The sequence below is a fragment of the Fonsecaea erecta genome (assembly GCF_001651985.1).
Source record: "Fonsecaea erecta strain CBS 125763 chromosome Unknown Scaff10, whole genome shotgun sequence".
Taxonomy (NCBI): domain Eukaryota; kingdom Fungi; phylum Ascomycota; class Eurotiomycetes; order Chaetothyriales; family Herpotrichiellaceae; genus Fonsecaea; species Fonsecaea erecta.
The window spans coordinates 331,549-351,896 of NW_017387253.1; the positions used below are offsets into that span (position 1 = coordinate 331,549).

General features: G+C 55.4%; 7 protein-coding genes across 7 annotated transcripts; 4 read left to right on the forward strand and 3 right to left on the reverse strand.

Annotated features, from left to right (window-relative positions):
* Positions 1-2,294: 2,294 nt before the first annotated feature.
* AYL99_09839 (hypothetical protein) lies at positions 2,295-3,020 on the forward strand (the record flags this gene model as incomplete). Its single annotated transcript, XM_018841345.1, has 1 exon — positions 2,295-3,020. One exon carries the CDS (start codon positions 2,295-2,297, stop codon positions 3,018-3,020), a length of 726 nt encoding a protein of 241 aa, XP_018689054.1.
* Positions 3,021-3,984: 964 nt separating this feature from the next.
* On the reverse strand, positions 3,985-7,567 carry AYL99_09840 (hypothetical protein; the record flags this gene model as incomplete). Its single annotated transcript, XM_018841346.1, has 5 exons — positions 3,985-5,639; positions 5,701-6,432; positions 6,490-6,544; positions 6,605-7,326; positions 7,390-7,567. The coding sequence occupies 5 exons, from the start codon at positions 7,565-7,567 to the stop codon at positions 3,985-3,987; spliced, it is 3,342 nt and encodes a 1,113-aa protein (XP_018689055.1).
* Positions 7,568-8,054: 487 nt separating this feature from the next.
* AYL99_09841 (hypothetical protein) lies at positions 8,055-11,371 on the forward strand (the record flags this gene model as incomplete). The annotated part of the gene is made up of 3 exons (XM_018841347.1): positions 8,055-8,538; positions 8,594-9,205; positions 9,258-11,371. 3 exons carry the CDS (start codon positions 8,055-8,057, stop codon positions 11,369-11,371), a joined length of 3,210 nt encoding a protein of 1,069 aa, XP_018689056.1.
* A 1,365-nt stretch (positions 11,372-12,736) lies between these two features.
* Positions 12,737-13,426, forward strand: AYL99_09842 (hypothetical protein; the record flags this gene model as incomplete). Its single annotated transcript, XM_018841348.1, has 1 exon — positions 12,737-13,426. The coding sequence occupies one exon, from the start codon at positions 12,737-12,739 to the stop codon at positions 13,424-13,426; it is 690 nt and encodes a 229-aa protein (XP_018689057.1).
* Positions 13,427-15,618: 2,192 nt separating this feature from the next.
* AYL99_09843 (ribulose-phosphate 3-epimerase) lies at positions 15,619-17,000 on the forward strand (the record flags this gene model as incomplete). Its single annotated transcript, XM_018841349.1, has 4 exons — positions 15,619-15,732; positions 15,966-16,094; positions 16,353-16,604; positions 16,728-17,000. 4 exons carry the CDS (start codon positions 15,619-15,621, stop codon positions 16,998-17,000), a joined length of 768 nt encoding a protein of 255 aa, XP_018689058.1.
* A 551-nt stretch (positions 17,001-17,551) lies between these two features.
* AYL99_09844 (hypothetical protein) lies at positions 17,552-18,790 on the reverse strand (the record flags this gene model as incomplete). The annotated part of the gene is made up of 1 exon (XM_018841350.1): positions 17,552-18,790. One exon carries the CDS (start codon positions 18,788-18,790, stop codon positions 17,552-17,554), a length of 1,239 nt encoding a protein of 412 aa, XP_018689059.1.
* A 783-nt stretch (positions 18,791-19,573) lies between these two features.
* AYL99_09845 (hypothetical protein) lies at positions 19,574-20,191 on the reverse strand (the record flags this gene model as incomplete). Its single annotated transcript, XM_018841351.1, has 1 exon — positions 19,574-20,191. One exon carries the CDS (start codon positions 20,189-20,191, stop codon positions 19,574-19,576), a length of 618 nt encoding a protein of 205 aa, XP_018689060.1.
* Positions 20,192-20,348: the final 157 nt, after the last annotated feature.

The following is a 20,348-nucleotide window of genomic DNA, read 5'->3' on the forward strand; positions in this document are numbered from 1 at the left end:
GCTAATAATCATTTGTGCATATCGGATGGTATTAGGAGTTGAAGAGCGCGATCAATGAAAGTACCTGAGGTCTTGTATGGTCGCGCAGTTGTTTGGCACGTGATATTGGCTTGGCGCCGTGTGCATTACGCTCCTCTTGTTGCCATCCCATCCTGATTTAATCTCCCATGTGACAATGTGCGACACTTGCCAGACAGCCATAAATCGAGGAGAGCCTCAGGGTGGCATTGAAACGCCACCGCCGAGGCAATCTGATTCTCCTCCGCAATCTCCATCAACGGACGAGAAGAATGCGACACCTCTCCCCAGCTTGCCAGGGCGATTGAGCAATACAAGAATGGTCAATGCGTCCCTCAAGGCGCTTCCTGGGGTTCTATATTGATGGGCTCCAACATCAAGAGCCGGAAAGGGAGCCGGTTTAACACAAGTTCTGCAGGATCAGTTTTCGCAGACTGTCATTTCTTTTCCGTGATAGAGTGCTTACCGCTTGTACAGACGCGCCTTCTTCCCTCTACGACTCCTCTTCGTTCTCCGAATGCCTTCAACCGTTCTTGAGCGCTTCCTTGCAAAGGTCCATGACGAGATGAGACGCCAAATACGCGGCTTAGAGGACCCTCATCAAGAATTTTCCCACTGTTCGTTCTCTCTGACCAAGAATGCGGGCGACGCGATCCGGATGCATCATCACGCCATATAAAAAGAACTGCGTCCTGGAGTGGTGACCGAGGCAGCATATTCGAAGAAAGCAACACTTTAAGAGATTTGGCAGACGACTACATCTTGGGCACGGATTGGAGCAATCACACCCGGAGTGTATTGGATATCTCATGATATAATGAAAGCAACTCCCTCAGTGTGGCAGTCACAGGCACCGCAAGAAGATGACGAGGACGTGTGAATCACTCCTTCTGGAACTCGAGTATTCCTAGACTACAATGGTGAGCCAAATCTTCATCCATTTCTGGACTACGTGTCCAACCGCAGGACTTTGCGCGTGTCGAGTTCTGCGAGACACTCGAGAACCTGAGAACGTTGTTGTGCCGAACGCCACTCTCTGCGCCTTCCTGACCGATGTCAAGCCACGGCCTGGAGTCAGAACGCGACACCGTGTAGGCAAATGCGATCCTTGAAACTCTCCCATTACTTGTCAGAGTCAATATGCGCGGATCTACCCCTTCACATCAGCCGCGTACTTCGGTATCAAGACATATCTTACATCTGATCATCTCAACTGCCAAGGATTCCTCAAAAAGTTCGTGGCCGACCCCGCGACCTGGTTTCATTCTGCTTGGCAGAATCTTCCACCACCAATATCCACTGGCCCTCGTCGTTGCTTGGCTTGTATAGCCAACCTTGATTTTGAGCACGGTTTGGTTCTCTTGTGGCCGACTCGGCCGTTCACGACACAGGCAGTCACCGGGAGCCATTATTGACTAGGCACTGGTTCCGCTGCATGGTCCTTTTCCACTTGTGTGTTCTTCCCTTCATCAGCCGTCGCCAGCCGCCGCCTGTTAGGCTAGACCGCGGTGCTGTCGCCAATGGCGCCTTGCAAAACCACGGGATGATGCCCCGTTCGTTCCACTGCTTTGCAACAAGGATTTTTCGTGCCATTCTTGATCTTGTGACGACGCCTACCTACGCTTCATGTTATGCATCTATTTCCTCAACTCGACCAAGGTTTCCTCTTTCTATCTATCTGCCACCAATCCCAATCTGCTTGTGCATTCCTCCTCCCTTGTCTCGGTCTGCTGTTAGCCCTCGGTTGGAAATCAAACCCGCCAGGCTAAGGGAGTTACAACCTTACTCAATCGGCCTCGTTGCACAGAAACACTTCACATGACTTGTCCTGGACTACCGAGTCCGCCTTGTGGCAACTTGCGCATCCCGTCCCTTACAGACACCCTTCTCTCTTCCTCGATTTCTATATCTCTCTGCTCGTTACCTCCCTGGACTCGACTGACCCAAACCTTTTCCTCTGCAATATTTCCTTTGCCAGCCCGTCTTCCTTACCTTTTGGCCCCCCCGTCTTTCTCTGTGCCATATACCACTTGTTATCCTTGCTGTGCAAGACAATTACATAAAAGAGACTACTACTTCTTTTCATCCATCCTTCCGTCTATCTATCTATTTGTTCTCCATTGGGTCGGCTGTCTGAACACCCCTTGTTGTCTTCATATCATTCCATCCTGTACTCGTACTCATCCACGCACAAAGAGGCCTTCTATCGTCAATCTCACTTCACATGTACTCCCACACGCTCCAGGGATCAGTTTCATACTTCTCCAGCCTTGATAATGCCTCGGGGCGTTTCTCGGGGGCACGTCGTCGGGACCGACGCTCACCCGCGTGAATTGGTCTTCCCACATGGCTCATCCGGCGTCGTTCCTCTCACCCCCACTATCCAACACAGCAACGTCAACGACGGAACACCACCCGGCGGTCCCTGCTGCTCGGGCGCCGGCCATCACGGCTGTGGTTGTGGGTGTCCCGGCTGCTGGTGCCGCCTCCTCACCCACTTCAAGGACGAATCGAACCGCGAGACCTACGGCGGCCAGGGAGGAGGTCGTCGTCGTCAACATCATTTAGACATGACCAGCCCGGCAGGCACGAACCGGTCTGATGGCGTTTCTTCCCCTTCGTCCTTCAACTCCTCCTCGCCATCCGCCACGACCAGTGGCAGCCTTAACAGCGGCTTCGGGGCGCCAGCCTCGCTCGTCCGACATCGTCCGGCTGCCAGCGCTGTGATAATCAACGACACTCGACACACCGTCCTGGAGTCGGACCCGGACGAGGACAGCCCCCACCCGTGGCATACATTCGTCGAGAGCCCCATCAGCAGCAGCCTCGACCACATGTCCCTCAGCACCGGCGACCGATCCATTCTGTCCAGCCAGCACGAGTCATCACTTGTGCACGAGCAGCGGTCGAGTGCGTCCGCCAGCCAGATTATCGCCCAGGCCGGTGCCGTGTTCGACGGCCTCGCCTTTGCGCCTCGCTTCCTGCGCCTCACCCCTGAGTGATCGTCAACACGGCTTGCTCCACCACGAGATCTGCGCCTGATCGCTGCATGCGCCGAACAGCCATGGCCAGAACGTGTTTCGCTTCTGCATGCTCTCTTTCTGTCTGTGCGCCACAGTTTGTCGCTCTGTGGCCATGTCACGAATTTCCTTTGTTGTCTCCAAGACTTTATGTCCTTGGTTTGATATCTCGGTGCTTGGTATTGGAGAGGATGATATATCTTATATCGAGATTCTCTGGCGTCCGAGACGGGTTCTCTTGGGAGTATTGTCTGGCCTTGTCGTTTTCGAGGCAGATATATCTATGCATGTAACTCGGTCACATGTACTCGACGATGACGCCTCATGTCTCTCTTTTCTCACAACGACTCTTGTATTTGTGTTGCGGATTGTCCTGATATTGGTACATTCAGATCATGATTGGTTTTCATTGCATTGGTATAAAGAGAAGCAACATATCGGGACTGGCTTTGCGACTGATCAACATCACTTACAGCATCGCCATAGTCAGCCTCGTCTTCCCCCTACCCAGGGATATCCCCACCGCCACCAGCCCCCGTATCGCCTCAGCATCGCACGAAGATACCGCTCAAGCCTTGCCGCCGCCCGACTTCAGAATCATTTACCGGGGTGGGAGAAGACGACGCTGACGACGACGATGCTGGTGCTTCTTCTTTCCCTGCTGCGAACGTCTTTATCGCCAATTTTGTTATCGACCCAACAAGAGCCCTACTTGCACAGACTTGCCCAGCAACTTGGCCTACGGCACGGGCATTTTGGTAGTATTAGCACCCGCCTTTGAATCTGGGGAGGCTTCCTTTTCACCTCAGTCAGTGCGGACAAGCGAGGCACTAAAAGGTGCGCGGGATACACCCATGAAATGCAAATCAGGCATAGCGTTGATGGAATCAAAGAAATGTCCCTTCGAATCCCTTCTGTCCACGTGCAGATTGTGCAAACTAACCCGTCATTCTGCGTTTTCCGCGGCCTTTTTGAGTTCGATTTCGGCCTTTTCGCTCTCCTCGCTGGCCTGCTCTCCGCTCTGGTCGATCAAATCGGCCCTGCCTTCCAATTCCTCCTGGTCTTCCATGGCGGCCCGTTCGTCGTCCACCCGCTTGTGAAGCTCCGTCTCCAGATCCGCGGCAGCTTGGATCTGCTCCGCTGTCGCGTCCGGCCGACTGGCAATGTCTTTTGCTTCCTCGTACGCTTTCTGGGCGGCCTCGCGCTCCGCGGTGGTTCGCTGCACGGTCGCCTGGCCGTTCGCGACCTGTTGGGCCATACTTGTGGCCATGGTCGTCGCGACGCTGGCCACGAAGCCGTTGACCCCTGCCGTGGCAGCTGCTTCGAGGAAGCTGGCGCCACCACCTGCCGGAGGGTTGGCGAGGGCCTCGACGTGCTCGTTCGTGACGACGCCGACCTGCGCCTGGGTGATGGAGATCTGCGCATTGGGATCAATGATGTGCGCGGTAGCGAATGCATTGAGTGGTGGGTTCGTCCTGGTATCGGCAAGGCCCTTCACGGCATCTCGCAGGTCTTGACCCGCCACCACCGTTCCAGTAGCCTGCATGTCAGAGATCATCGCACTGCTCGGAGGCGCGCCGCTGGCTATCCCTTGCTGGACCTGGTCCCTGTATTTTGCTTCCAGCTGATTGTCAATCGCTCTCCGGATCCCGGGCTCGATGACTTGTTCGAGCAACTGTCTCATATCTTCCCTTTGAGCCTGAATGATGGACCGGATGCTCGCCGCCTCCATCGCTCCCAAACGAGTATCCAAATGGGCTTTGGCGTCGTCGAATCTCTGTTTATTGGCCGTCTCGAGCCCTTCGATCCGGGCTTTGGCCTCGGCCTTTTCTTTCCCGTCATGCCTTGACCACCACATCGCTGCGACGGTGAGGATCAGTGAGATGACGCTCAAGCCGTCTGAAAGGAGTCCAAATATAGTGGCTGCATCGTCCGTGGAGTCATCTGGGAGGAGGGACATCCTTTCCAACGCCGACCTGGACTCGGATGGGCGCCGCTCCAGATCTGCCCTAGACGGAGGATTGATCATTGTACCGGCGAAGGTTTCGGCCACGCCGTCCTTCGATGTCAAGGAGCCTGTGAAGGAAGTGGCTCCCGGAGAATTTTGGTCGAAGGAGATCCCAAAAACCACCTGGAACGCCACTCCACCCACATCCCAGGTAATGGTCCACAGGCCAGAGGAAGCATCCTGGGTCTGGGTCGGGATGGTGTTGACTGCCATGTACAGTATTGACCCGTTGAGGGGGTTGACCGTGAGGATTCTCCCCTTGTGTGAGGCTGGGCTGGTGACTCTGTAGATGCCACCAAACATGCGCAGATCAATCTTGTCGACAGAACCCGCCGGCGCGGGGCTTTGGTCCGGCGACAGTACAGCCGTGGTGGACGTGTAAACCATACCCAGAAAGTCATCAACCTCAAGATCGCCATATCCATTCTGTTCGAGCAGGAGAAGAGTTTGGTCGACGCCCTCGGGGCCAGCACTGGCGGTCGCCTGGATAAGGTCTCCCAAGAATGGATCGGCCGGATTTGACAAAATGGCAGACTTCAGCTGATCGATCATGGCTTGCTTACTCAGTTGATATGCTGATAGAGGCGGTTGAACTGTCGCGAGACCACCATTAATTAGCACGGGGCTTGGTTGTCCCCTGCGTCGGTATCTTACCGGGAACGCCGCCGCCGCTGCTCCTCTTCCTGTGCAAATCCAGATTGCGCAATCTCACACTGTCGAGAGCTGCATTCTGGTTGATCGAACCGGTCAAGAAGGTGTCGCGCGGAGTAGCAATGCCTGACACGGGAGGGGTGGGCGAAGGCCGAGACTGTGCTGTCACATCCGAAGCCTGAAAGACCACTTGGCCGGGAAAGAGCAGATTGGTCGTCAAGAAATAGTCCATCGACAAATTGGCCTGCTGTGTGGGCGCCGCGACTGAGATAGATTGCCACTCGGGAGGAATGCCACCCACAGCTCCATTTGCCCATTCGTCCCATCCAGACGGCTGCTGTGCAACCACGGTGTTGCTAAAGTTCCCAGGATAAGACACAGACATCTTCAGCTCGTTTGGATTGGTGGTATCAGCATTCTGCCAATCAGCTCGACCGTTGAGAAAGAAGGTAGCATTCACACTTCCGCTATGATCGTGCTCGATGGGCCCCGCGAGCGGATCTACGGTCGTAGTCGTATATCCCCAGCCAATATTGAGAGTTGGTCCTACGTAAACGGCTGCCCCAGCATGAGGGTTGCTATTTGTGGCCGTCAGGAGGGTCAACGTGCCTTGGCCATCCTGAAAATTGAAACTGGAGCCGTTCACGTAGCCGGTACCAGGGTCACCGGCATCTGTTGGATATCCAGGCACGTTGATGTTCTGTGGAGGAAATTTGTAGGCGAAGATCATGCCCTCTGATAGTTCGAGATTATGAGCACGTGATTGGAATCAACTGGATGGGTTGGACTCACCGTCGCCGAGCACGGAAGTGCAGGTAAATTGCTGGTACAGCGGAGACAAAAAGGGCTACGCCAACCGGATCAGCTTCATCAGTTCGTCGTAGGTGTTTTTGAGGGACAGGCTCACCATGAGGAAATAATTAGCCATGGTCATATGGCTAAAGTAAATGGTGGCCAGGTTTCCTGTGGGCAATGGCGACATAGGTTGGCCATCCGAAGTGGGACTAAAGGTTGGGTTATCGCTGCCAGGACTATCGCCCAACGCCATCCACATGCACAGTGCTCCCTTGATGTCCTTGCTCGGGTCCGGGGCGCTCATGGTGAAACAGAAAGACTTGGGTTGAAGTGTCGTCACAGATTTCACATCGTGGCTATTGCTGATGCCAGCAATGAAATATGACAGCTCCGCACTGTTGAGGTAAGCTGTTATCTCACCGACGACCAGGCTGGATACCAGAGCCAGACTTGGAGGTGGATTCGTTCCCGGAACCGGCTCCACCGTGACAGTCGTCGGCGATCCTGGTGGACCGAAATCCAGACAAATTCCTCGTCCGACTGCTTCCCCTGGGTCTATGGTGACTGGGTAGCCGGTGCCCACGGGAGGGTTTTTGTCATCTGGGGCTGGAGTGAACGTATTCTCCAAGGTCCCTTTGACATTGACGAGGCTGGTGGCTATCCTCAATTGCAGATTGGGTGGAATCTGTTCTGTTTTGCCACCGGGGATACGTTCCGTAGCGTATCCAGCAAGACCACAAATCAGATCCACCTGGTTGGTGGTGTCGATGAATTGCAACTCCGGAGTGGAAAGCTGGACGTAGAGGTCGACAGTAATGTCATCTCCGCCAAAATCTGTGGTGAATGGTTAGAACCGCCAGTTCCCAATCTGGGGGATTCGACCATTGGATCTTTTACCTTGGATGGTGGTGACGAAATGATGCTGTTGAAGCAGCCCCAGCTTACTTGCTTGATGCGCAAACAGTTGGTTGATGGCGTCGGCCTGGTAAGCGACCATGACATCCCACCCTTTCAAGCAATCCTTTTCCTTCATCGTTGAGACCATACCCGTGAAATCGGTCGCGCCTGAGTCCATTGTGCTTGCTGCCATTGAAGCTCGAATATAAATTCCAGATATCAGGCGATGTCAAGTGCAAGGTGATGGCCGTGTTGAGGGAATGGAGCAGGAAAGGAGAGTTGACGGATCTTTATATGTGAGGGACATCAGACCGGCTGAGTTGTCACCATCCCGGTATATGGCCTCCTGACTTCAGCCGCAGTATTCAGCTTTTCGAAACGACGCGTGTTCATGAGCAAAAAGGGAGCAGGATGTTTGAGCTGAGCAATCCTGGTCTTTTGAGTGTCTATCGAACTAGTTGTGTTTCAGCTGCAAGGGTGTTTTCAGCCAGCCTTCGTTCCTCTGCCGTTCAACCAGAATCCGAGTCACCGACATCCCATTTAGGGGGATTGCAAGAAAGGCAGATCAACGCAAAACGTGTTCCTGTGAACTCGAAATTGACAGTACCTTCGGAGTCATGAGAGTATCTGCTTCTGCCCTGTGGATTGTATGCTAGTCTTCAGCAATGGCAAATCCCCCTGTGTTCGTCCCGACGACGCCGAGCGGCAACGACAGCTACATATGCTATCTCACCAGCGATACTTGCCTTATCCTGAACTCGGGAGTGGATCCAATAAAACTTTCCAATCTTAAGTTGACCGTGGACAATTGCTTCATCTATTCGGAAACCATTGAAGTTGACACAGACGTCTTGGCCTTCCCGGGAAATCACCTGGGCTTGTTTTGCACATCATTGATCGGGCCCAATACCTTCACCATCGATGTTTCTGGCTCCGATGGCGCCCGCGTAGACCTCGCCCTCTCGGGCACGGGGTCTTTGGGGAACCCTGGGCGGCCAGGAGGGAAGGTGTGGATATATGTCGAGCAGATGACGGACGACTTGATCTATGGGCTCAAAATTCGAGCACATGGCGGCCATGGAGGTGCTGGAGGAGACACCACTGATCTCGCAGCCGGCGGTGGGCAGGGTGGAAATGGAGGTGCTGGAGGTAAGTTCACTCACTTCTCGATATTCGTGCCTCGAGAAAGCTGAGGCAATGTCAGGGTCAGCAGAGATATACTACGGCAGTGTTTCCGGCACACTTTTGGCCGCTATCAGAGCGGCTCAAGCCATCTCATGGCCTTCACAACTCACAGCATGCCTGAAAGTCCTCGGGTCTTGTGTGCCTCCTGCAGTGTCGGAACGATGGGTATCTTCACAGATGTTGTCGGATGCGAAGACCACCCTTGGCATGTATCAAGAGATCTCTGACGCATTGACGGCAGTGACAGCGGCCCTGGGGCCCGTGGCCAATCCTACTGGAGATTTGTCTATGCCACAGCCACTTCCCGCCACATCTGACACAGCTGGCAAATGCTTGCAAATGATATCAAAGCTGGTCCAGAACCTTTCAGCACCTCCACTCCAAGCCAAAGACTCGATGGGATCTCTTGCCACTGAGGTCGTCAATTCAATCAATGCCTGGTCTCAAGACGGCAGCGAAGACTCCGAGAGTCTCATGGTCACTGCCATTCGGAACTTGTCGCAGAACCTGTCGAACACAGGCAGCGGAGCGGACCTCTCCAACTTGTGGAATGACCTTTTTGCAGCTATCGAGGATATGGAATTGTCGTGGCGGTCAATGGCATCGGTCTCGATGGTCACTGCATTTGGCGGTGTGTTGCACCCTCGTCAACACTTCTTTGGCGTTACTGATAATAAGGATAGGCCGTCCGGGCATTGGCGGCCGTGGCCCCCTGGCAAGCAGTCCAATTGGTGCACAAGGGGCTCCAGGACCGAAAGGAACTACTTCCGCAATACTTCTGGGTTTCGATGGCCGACCTGAAGATCTTGCGGTGTCACAAGTATGTGCATTTCCCGACCAGTGTCAGATGTTGCTTGACGCTGCTGATCGCTTGTTCTTCACGAACAATCCCGTCGACATTGGATCTGCAGCGGTCTATTACCTCAGGTTGAGCCAAAGGCTAGCTTTCGTGCCGAATCTATCGGTCGCCGTGGAGTCCAGCACAGAGACCGCATCCAAGCTGCAGCTGGCCTATGCGTCTGCCGAAGCATCCGGCCTGACACTCTCTGCGATTCCGCGACTACAGCAGGTCTATGCCCGGGCCAAAAGTGGTCTGAACAAGATCTCGCTGCAGCAAGACCTTTTCGGTCATTCGCCGAACTGGGACCCCAGGCTATCCGTCGATTTCTATACAGATGGCCTCGACCAGTTACTGGCCAACCTCAAAGACATCGAGGCGTCAGTCCAAGGGTACTACAAAGCGATAGTTCTCGGTAACGAGGCCGACAGCAAGCAGAATTTCCAAACCGCCTCAGCGGCATTCAATAACAATACGGATCAAATAGCTTTTTTGACTGGTGACAACGGCATCCTCAAGACTTCGGCAACAAAAATTACAGCTTTGACCCCTAAATTGACCCGGGCACGCGACGATATCAAAGCCAAAGTACAGGCGGTGGAGTCAGATATCAGGAAGAACATCAATCTGAACCCCACGGATCTCTTGGATGCCCTGGCCACGGTTGCCATGGCTCCGTCGGAAGGATTTGCAGCAGCCGAGGGGGCCAGTGTCGCCTACAAGGCGTGGACGACGGTGGACGACGCGCAAGGCGATTCGGTCAACAAAGACTTCATCATCAGTCAGCTGGGCAGTTGCGAGGGGACCCTGGAGTCGCTAAGCGAGGCGTATTCCGTGCGAGATGATGGCCACGTGAGCGTCGACGATCCCGGAGCCATGAAAATCATTGCGGCGGCCAATTCTCTCGAAAATATCGTGGCCCGTTACAAAAGTGCCATCACAGGAGCGGACGCCGACGCCTTGAAGGCGAGTCTGGACACGTACATCTCGGTCATCCAACAGAGAAACGACGCCGTGCTCACCTACAACGCGGGCCTGCAGATGCTTCACGAGGCGCACGTGAATGCGGCATACAATCAAAAACAGATGGAGACCTTGGGCACCGCCATCGCCACGGCTGATCCGAAGCTCCCCGCCGTGTACCAGTGGTTGGACCAAACCCAGAACCAAACGCGGCTCGACATCATGCAACAACTGAATTACGCCGCCCGGGCATTGAGGTTCTGGGGATTATATCCGACCTTCACCTTTGCAGAGCCGGGCCCGCTCCTGGGATATCAAGACCTGCAGAATAACTACGATACCCTGAAGTCCACTTTCAAGGAATATATCGCGAAATACTCCCTGACGCCCCCGCACGTGTGGCCTGGCGACGGGGAGCCCGGCATCGTGATCGAACTTGACCGGTCCCAGATCCCATCGTTCCTGACGCCGACATCCGATGGCGGGAAGTTCGAATTGTTCTGGATCATCAACGCCAGCGACCCCTATTTCCCCGGCATGTACAACATCCGTCTCAGTCAAGTGCGGGTCTGGATCATCGGACCCTCCCTGACGCCGGACCCGCTGGGCCGCCAGCTCCTGACGGTGGAGATCCAGCACATCGGCAACGAGCAGATCGTCTCCCCGGAGCGCGAGATTTACACGTTCGTGCACGACGCCGTCTCCTTTCAGTTCAAGTACGACGTGAGCAGAGTCAAGACCAAGGCCGACTGCACCGACCAGGTCATTTTCGACAAGGAAGTCATTGAAGCAGGAGACTTCACCAGCAAGACGCCAGACACAGACCTGACCACGGCCCTGGCACCTCTCGGGCCTTTCACCATGTGGCGCATCATCGTCGACCCGGCCGAAAACCCGGGCCTGGTCATGAATACGGGGAATGTTTCCACCGTGATGATGGAGTTTCAGGGCTCGAATATGGCCCCTTCCTCTTCATTCGACGCCGAGGAGAGTTGACATGGCCACTAAAAGGGGCTGCGCTCCAACAGAGGACGGAGAAGGGGGGGGGGGGGGGGCCCGATGACTTGGCATAGATGCTAGGACAGCCCCCCCAAAAGCCAAAGTCCTGTCACCAAGGAATAACCTCTTCGCGACTCTGGGGGTTTGGGGTACTGGCTTGGAAGGAAGACAAACCACGACTCTCGCGGGGATGCACTCAGTCTGCGAATGCTCCACGGCCGAGCGCGAAGAAACCATTCTGGCGGGGAACACTTGGCTGAGACACGAGGCCATATTGAGGCATTCTATTGAAGGAAAATGGTAACAAGTTGGACATTATTAGCTTGACTCCTCCTCATCCTGCCCTATTCTGCCGTCGAATTGCTTGTTGATGCGGTGGACCCTTGTATCTCGTAGCTGGATTTCCACACGCCCGCCCATTGACTGATGCATCCTTGTCAGCTGCAAATACAAAAGTCACCAAGTTATACAAAAGCGAGAGGGTTTTGGTGATTCGAACCTCGTGTGACGCTGCACGCAGCCGAGGGTGTGAAGGAACCCTATGTTTGGGTTTACAGTTCGCCCAGTGGCAGCAGGAGCCTCGTCAGCTCTGCTTCGTATTCCTTTCAGCTCCATGTTTCAATTTGTTTTCTCTTTCTATCTTTCAGCTCAATTTCCCCGTGTCACGTCGGAGTCTTTCAGCCAGGCCCATGTGAAAGATGCATGGACCCTCCACCAACGAGGGGCCGAAGCCTGAGTCCTTCATCCCAATAAGGCGGCCGTGACACTTGGCGGGAAAGCTTTTTCGAACCGCACCCCCCACGAGCTTACAGACGAACGCGAGGGTAGTAGAGTGGCCGCTATCATCAATATGAGGCGGCTGCTTCCATCCGTGCCTCTCACCATGTCATTGTACATAAGTGCCTCTCAATGGCTTCACACCCGTGATTCTGACGCGTCGCAAAGGTTGGATGCAGCCATGTCCCAAACATCGAGAAGCAAGCTGACCAACTCGTCGCTGCCGGGGTCTCCAAGCAGCCTATGGTTGTCGAGGTGTCGCTGCTATCGACAAGCCATGGTTCAGGGGCGCCACGCCTTGCACGCACAATACGAGGAGAATCGCCCTGGCTTGCAATGAACAGTTGCCCAATCGAGCCGGCAGTCGACGCCGAGCTGAAAACATGGAGTTGGGAGTGCAAAGAGCTCATTCAGCTCAGCTATGTCTGCAAGTATGCTGGACATGATCTATAAGAATATCTGATGTTGTTGATGTCTTTGCTGTCTCACAAGTGTGTTCTTCCATTACTCTTTCTATCAGTCCGGACCGAAGTCTGCCCCAACAACATACTCGTCCGCGTTGACTTTGCAAACCCACTCGTCACAATGACTACTCTCGGAACGGTCTCGGTCGACTCCCTCACGGCCGAGTATAGGGCGCATACCCTCGTCCTGACCGCCGACGGCAAGGTCACCGGGGACGTCAGCCACCCCCGCTTCTATTCTCTGCGCTCGAGTGGGCTCGTATTCGAGCTCGAGGCTTGGTACGGGCCGCCCATTCCACACCCGACGACCCGACCATACCACGTCACGGCCAGTTTCAATGTCCAAGTGCCGGGCGATTTCGTCACCATCATCACCGCCAACTATCCCAAAGGCAAGCAGGTTCCCATTGTCTGCGAGGGCCAAGACGACAACGGCGGCCAAGGCACGAGCCCGGCGTCTCCGGCCGTCACCGCCCTCGGCCCCGTGTCCGTGGGACCGATAAAGAACATCAACGCGATCCTCAACAAACCTTTCCAGGTTCCGGCGCACGCCATCGTCCCGAGACTGGGCGAGGTTTCGATCAAGTTTCCGGCCGACTTCCTGACGCTGACGGACGCACGCATCGAAGACACCAACATCGTCTGGTTCTTCGACCCCGTCAAGCTGGGCTCCACGCAGGTCAGAGTGACCACCGAGTTTGGGATTGAGCCACTGCAGACGACACAAATCTATGATGTCCATGTGTACCCTCCTGTTCAGGATGGCAAGGCTGCGCCTGCTGCTGCTGTGACCACATCAAATGTGAAGTAGCTCGAGCTCGTTGCCTGGCAGAGGGCTGAAATTGGAACAGAGCCCATGGGCGATGAGCGCAATAATACATAGTTCACTCAGTGTGTACGTGTGAATAAATTTTGACTGCGCACCGAGCAATGCCCCTAAAACGGCACCTCTGCGTAGCGTATTTTTGCTCTTGGCTTCTACCTAACAGTATAACGTTGCACGTATAATGGTGGCCCAGTGACACTAGAGTCTTCCTGATTCGCCATATTCTTCCCATCGAAAGTAATATTGGGGTACATGACAGCAAGGTTAGCTTTGCTTCGACTTGGACTGGAAATATACTGCGACTGGATTGTGAGGTGGAAGGCTGGAGGTGTTCGGCGACTGGATGTTGAAGACTCGGCGCGATCACAGACGCGTGCGCACGTGCGCGGCCAAGCATGTCCTAATTAGGATTAGTTCACCGGATATCCCACGCGAGATTCTGCAGGCGCGTTCCAAAACAAACACAACCAAACACCGCAGGCTTGATAGCTAACTGCCTCTCTTGTATGATCACCAGTCATGTCCAGCTTGGGGTGAGCTCTGGGACTCTCACCATCATTGAGGTCTGACTGCACCCAACATCCATCAGCATCTTCGGGGCAAATGCGACGCAATCAGCGCAGGCCTCGTTGAGCCCAAAGAACATGGACCGGTGCTGGAACTGTGAGGCAGCTCGTACCGAGTATTGCCCCATGATAGTGAAGGGGCAATCTCGCGGCCAATTCATTAACCTCTTTGCCAGCGAATCATGCTAACGAGAGTAGTTCCTTCCCATGGCAAATGCTGAGATGTTTACCTTTGACGCCCTCGGTGACTATCGAAATCGACCTGGAATGGTTTGGCCATTCGAAAGAGAGGGATTTTGCAAAGAGGCAGGACGAAAGCTTGCGGGAACGTAGCCAAACGAACAAGGCTATGAAGATCACATGCATGAGAGCGGCCCTCTGTCCGATGCCGAAGATGGATTGTGTCGCGGCGGACTTTGCAACAGGCACATCCCGAAACCTATTGGCGCCGTACAAGATGGAGGCCTTGGAAAGGCATGGCGCACCAATGGCCTCGATAAATAGGGGGTTTGTTGCCATGGTCGCAGGCCGCTTGTAAAGCTGCCCGATGGAGAATGGAGATCAACTTCCACCGACAAAGAATTTGCGTCCGGTGGTATGGATCTGAAGACCTCAAGCACAATTGGTCTACATTCAGAGAAACCCTCCTCCTCCTCCTCCCTCTCGTCGCTCTCTGCGACACCGACACCACCGCCCTCTCTTACGCCTGCTCGGGCTTCTTGCTCTATTGCAGCTGCGCGGGCTCGCTTGCGAGCCCCAGACGTGTGGCCCGTCTCACTCTCCAGTCCCAGCATGTGGCCGGAATCCATGAAGAAGAAAGAGACCACGACCAGGAAAGGCTGGAGTGAGTGAAAGCCGACGGATTCCGCCCGGAGCAAAGAGGTACCGTCTCAACAACGCGTATCCAAAGATGCGGACCGATCAGGATTCTCTTGCAGAAGAATACTCCTGGTGCTTGGGGCCCAGATCGACTGCCAGTGACAGGAATGACATGGGACAGGTGGAATGAAGCAGAGCCTCTACCAACACAGGCACATCGAGTCTATCACTGCAGCACCGAGAGTCTCCTCCCACAGACACATTAAGTCTAGCATTATGAATACAAGGTCTTATCACTGGAACCACCTGGAGCCAATACTGTTCGAGGGTCGCTTACACTGCTGGAGCTTGTAAGTCGATTCATAAATCCCGACCTTTTCAGCGCACCTAGATATCTGTTCTGAGTTACCAGACAGCGGCGTGATTGTGACGGGGATCAGCTAGACTTTTGAAAACAATCCAGCAGTAGGCGACTGATCCGACTGCATCGGGAAATAGGTTTTCCTGTTCGCGTAAGCAGCGGATCAAGTCTCCCTTAGCGAGGGGTAAATAATATTAGTTACATTTCATCACAGCTCGAAATATTGGAGCGCAGTTCAATAGACCGAAGACCACACACTCTCTCTCTCTTTCTCCCCCTGCAAACAACCCTTTGCACCACCACCCTCTCTCTCTGTGTTCGCCCCGGACTCGAACTCTCACCAACCAAACACCCACATCCCCAACCCTTTTTACCCCGCCGAAGCTCCTCCATTCCTCCGTTCCACCCCGAGCACTTTGGGTACGTCAAACATGACGCCGCCGGCCATCATCGCGCCCTCGATCCTGAGCGCCGACTTTGCCGCCCTCGGCAGTGAGTGCTCTAAAACAATGGACCAGGGCTGCGACTGGCTCCACGTCGACATTGTACGTCTCTGCGCTCTCCCCCCCTCTCTCCCCTCCCCAACAAGCTATATATCCTTCGTCCTGCGTTTCGGTGTCGAATAAGAGACGGAGAGGGAGCCACACACAGAGGGAGGAAAGAAAGATACAGGCATCCCGGAGGGGTTATTCCTCCTCGAGAGTTTGACATGCATGATCGATCCCAAGGCACAATACAGCTGACATTTCCTCTGTGCTGGGGTGGGCTGCCTGGCTAGATGGACGGCCATTTCGTCCCCAACATCACATTTGGTGCGCCGGTTGTGTCCAAGATCCGGTCACACGTGGACAGACCCCAGAAACCAGGTGGGAGAGGCACATTTGATTGCCACATGATGATTGCAGAGGTGAGTCAACACGTCTTCCGCAGCGAGGGGAGGGTGAGAGACTGCGGAGTGGACTGGACAACACGGCGACTTGATGGATAGAGAGGCGCACGAGGCGGTAGATGTGTGCCAGACTATTACCATTCTCCTTCTCCAAACGGGGGACCGACCGTCTGGTCCTCTCTGCTACTGCGATTGTGCTTCTTCTTCTGTTCTCTGTCCCGACGGGTGCCCCCGACCGACCTAATTTCTAACGAACAACTTCATCCACAACAACAGCCTCACCGCTGGGTCTCCACGTTCCGCGACGCCGGCTGCGACCTCTACTGCTTCCACTACGAAGCCGCCGTCACCTCGGTTGCGGCCACGAAACCCGAAGACAAGACCACGACGCGGCCCACGTCGCCGAGAGAACTGATACGCTACATCCACGAACTCGGCATGCAGGCGGGCATCGCCATCAAGCCGGAAACGAGCGTCGACGTGCTCTGGGAGATCCTGGAGGCTGAGGACAAGGAGGAACGACCAGATGTAACGAATCCCCCCCTCCCTACCTCCCCAATGCCCGTGTTGTCCAACCTTGATCGAACATTTTCATATACCATATGACTGGCTGGCTTGGTTTGAACTGACGGGTCCCCGATTTCCCGACAGATGGTCCTCATCATGACCGTGCACCCAGGCTTCGGCGGCCAGAAGTTCATGGCCTCGGAACTGCCCAAGGTGACGGCGGTGCGGCAGCGCTACCCGGACCTCAATGTCGAGGTGGACGGCGGCCTCTCCGAGTCGACGATCGACCAGGCCGCCGAGGCCGGCGCCAACGTCATCGTCGCGGGTTCGGCCGTGTTTGGCGCCCAAGATCCGGGCCACGTGATCCGCGTGCTGAGAGAGGCGGTGGAGAAGAGGAGGGCCGGCGGCAGGTTATGAAAAGGACCGATGTGAACGATAATGATGATGGAGATGATTCTGAAAAGTTGGCGGGCAGACCGCGAGCGAACGAACGAGCGGCGACAGAGACGAAGGACAGTGAACGGGGAAAGCCACCTTCGTGTGCGGCAGGAAGAGAGAGCCATCTTGGTACCGTCGTGCAGAGAGAAAGAAGCGCTACATACATACATATAGTTAGTTGTTCATAGACCGTTGTAGGTTGCATTGGTATGTCAATCATGTAAGTGATATGACTCCATTCGTGTCTCGATCAGAGAGATATATATATCCATTCCCACCCACCACGCACTCCAAAGCCCCTGGCACGTTTCTGTTGAGTTTCGAATCCTATTTTCATTTTGCGTTGTACACACGAGTTTCTTTCTCGGGCAGCAAGCTCAAGCTCCAGCTCCAGCTCCAGCTCCAGCTCCAGCTCCAGCTCCAGCTCCAGCTCCACAGTGGCATTCGGGCCGCACCTACCTTTTCAAAGATAGATAGATAGACAGATATGTCCAGATATGTCCCTGCTCTTGTGGTCCTGGAGGACAACATCAATACCCACTCTTCCCCTTAACCACATTCTTCGCGCCTCCTTTCTTTCCAAACATGTCCCGCACATCCCTCAGCAGGTGCTCCGGTCGCTCGTAGGCATAGAAGTGGCCCCCGCTCGGGTGGGTGCGGTCGAAGACGATGTCGCCCTGCGTGCGCGTCCAGGTGCTCGGCAACACCCGCACCTCCCGGGGCGCGTGGCTCAGGCCCAGTTTCACGCCGCCGCCGATGTACTCGCGCGTGCGGTCGCGGGTGATGCGCGTGGCCGGGTCGTCCCATTCGTGCGTCGCCTCGTAGTAGATGCGCAGGCTGGCGGCCGGGCCGGCGGTCGAGAACCAGTAGATGCTCAGCCAGGTGCAGACCTCGTCGTCGGTCCACGGGTACTCGTCGCTCCAGTCGTGCAGTTTCTCCCAGATCCACGCCAGCAGCGCCACGGGCGAGTCGGCCAGCGCGTAGCCCAGCGTCTGCGGCCGCGTGGCCTGCTGGGCGCGGTAGCCCGACGACTCCTTGAAGAACCAGGCCGTGCGCTGCAGCCCTTCCTTTTCCGCCGCCGTGTACGGCGTGATGGCGTGCTGCAGGGCCAGCGTGGGGTGGGTCAGGAACGAGGGGGCCTCGCCCTGGTCGAAGTTGACGTGTGTCGCCTTGCAGTGCTGCGGGTACCGCAGCGCGATCGCCCGCGTGATGTAGTACCCCCAATCGCCGCCCTGGGTCACGTACTCGTGGTAGCCGAGTTTCAACATGAGCTTGTGGCACGTCTCGGCGTACTGCGCGATGGCGAAGCCTTTCTTCTTGGGCGCCTCGGAGAAGCCGTAGTTGGGCAAACTGACGGCCACAAAATGGAACGCTGGGTCATCCGAGCCCGGATCCGGGGAAGGCAGCTTGTCCCAGATCTTGACCGCCTCGATGAAACTGCCGGGCCAGCCGTGCACGAAGAGCAGGGGAATGGCATTCTCGACGCTGGATCGTTGGTGGACGAAGTGCACTTTCAATGGCTCGAAGCCGCCATCCACCTGGATCGTGGTGCGGTAGTTGGGCAGCTCGTTCAGCTTCTTCTCCGCCTCCCGCCAGTTGTATGTGTCTTTCCAATATCTTGTCAGGCGCTGGACGTCAGCCAACGGAGCGCCATAGTGCCACTCCGCACCTTCGAGCTCATCCGGGAAGCGAGCCAGCGACAGGCGAGTCTTGAGGTCCGAAAGGGCCGAGTCGGGGACGGTGATGGTAAAGGGTTCAATGTCCGCCATTGTGGGAAGCGTGTCTGCGAGATTCTCGAGGAGGACTCGGAAGAGGAAGGGAGGAACTTTGTCAGAAGAGGTGGTCTAGATATATACACGGTTGGGTGACGGTGAGAGTGTAGGTCTGTTTTGTCAGCTTTTCAATGGTGCGCCCTTCCACCTACGTGATGCCCACAGATCGACGATGCGGGCAAGCATCATTCAAAGAGTATGAGGCGTTGACGGCCATAAGAAGGAGAAATGGTGAGCTCAGGCTGCGAATAACGACCATGGGCCCGGCAATGACAGTCGGGCGCGTCAAAGTCAGATCAAGACTCCGCCCGGGAAACTGCTGCAAGGAGCGTATTCTTCTCGGTCCCCGCACCGGTGCGAACGGAACCGATCGTCAAGATCCGAAGCCCAACCTAGTGACACAGGTTACTAATGCTATACGCTCGCCAGCACCAACGGCACCAAGTACGGCATCAACAATTGAATTTCCCGGCAGAGAGTGGGCAGTGTTGTCAATATAAGAGTCTACCGAGTGCTATGGATCAATCAACACACCGACTTCACGTGTATTCCGCCGTCTTGACCAGCTAGAGATAGCTGCATCATGACTTGAGCGAGAAGGCCAAAGGTTCGCTTGCCACTGAGTATCGTGGTATACGTTACAATCAATCACATTCCATTCTTACGTACCACCCCGCCACCCCGGCGGACGGTCTGACCAAGAAGAGCCCAAAATTTTGATACCATTGAGACACAAAGGGAGAAAGGCCCATGACAGCTCTCACCCCCAAAAAAAAGCCATCAGAACGTGAGCCCAAGAGGGTTGGCAGCAGCAGTGGGATTGCCTTGGATCTTGGGTCGATTTGCCGCCGCCGTCGTTGTCGGTTTTGGCGCAGCAGAGGTGTTGGGTTTGCTGGGTGTCTTCTTGCTTGAACCCGGCTGCTTGGTGTTGCCATCTGCTGGCTTGCGCCTCATGGCCCCGGGGTTCGGCGTGGTGGGCAATTTGTTCACGCTCGCAGCTTTATTGGCACCATTGCCCTGTTTGTGCTGTCTCATGGCTCCAGGGTTGGGGGCGGTGCTGGTCCTCGCCGCGGACTGCACAGGCTTGAGGGGGGCAGAACCGACTTTCTTAGCCGGGGCGCCAGCGGTAGATGTGGCTTTGTGCGCGGTCTCCGATGCCTTTGGCCCAGGAGCTGGCAAGGCCTGCCGTGGAGTTCCTCCCTCGATCTGCTTCTGGGGCGGAGCCGACTTGCTCGTGGTCATCAACCTCTTTGAGGGAGGTGTCTTTGGTGTCGCTGCCGGTGGACGGTAGATCTGTGGACTGGTGACCTGTCGCCTTCCCCCCGTCTTACCTCCACTCAATCCCAGAGGGTTACTCGCTGTCGCTGCTCGGACTCCCCCAGCCTGCGTCCAATCCATTATGCCATTCCCATAATCCTTGACTCCATCCCCGTATCTTCGAATGGTGGAATGGATTGACTCTCCTACCCCGTTAATACTACTGCCGACTGCATTGACCGCTCCACCTGCAAATGCCCCGGCACTTGCCACGGTACTGGATACCGTGGGAGCAAGT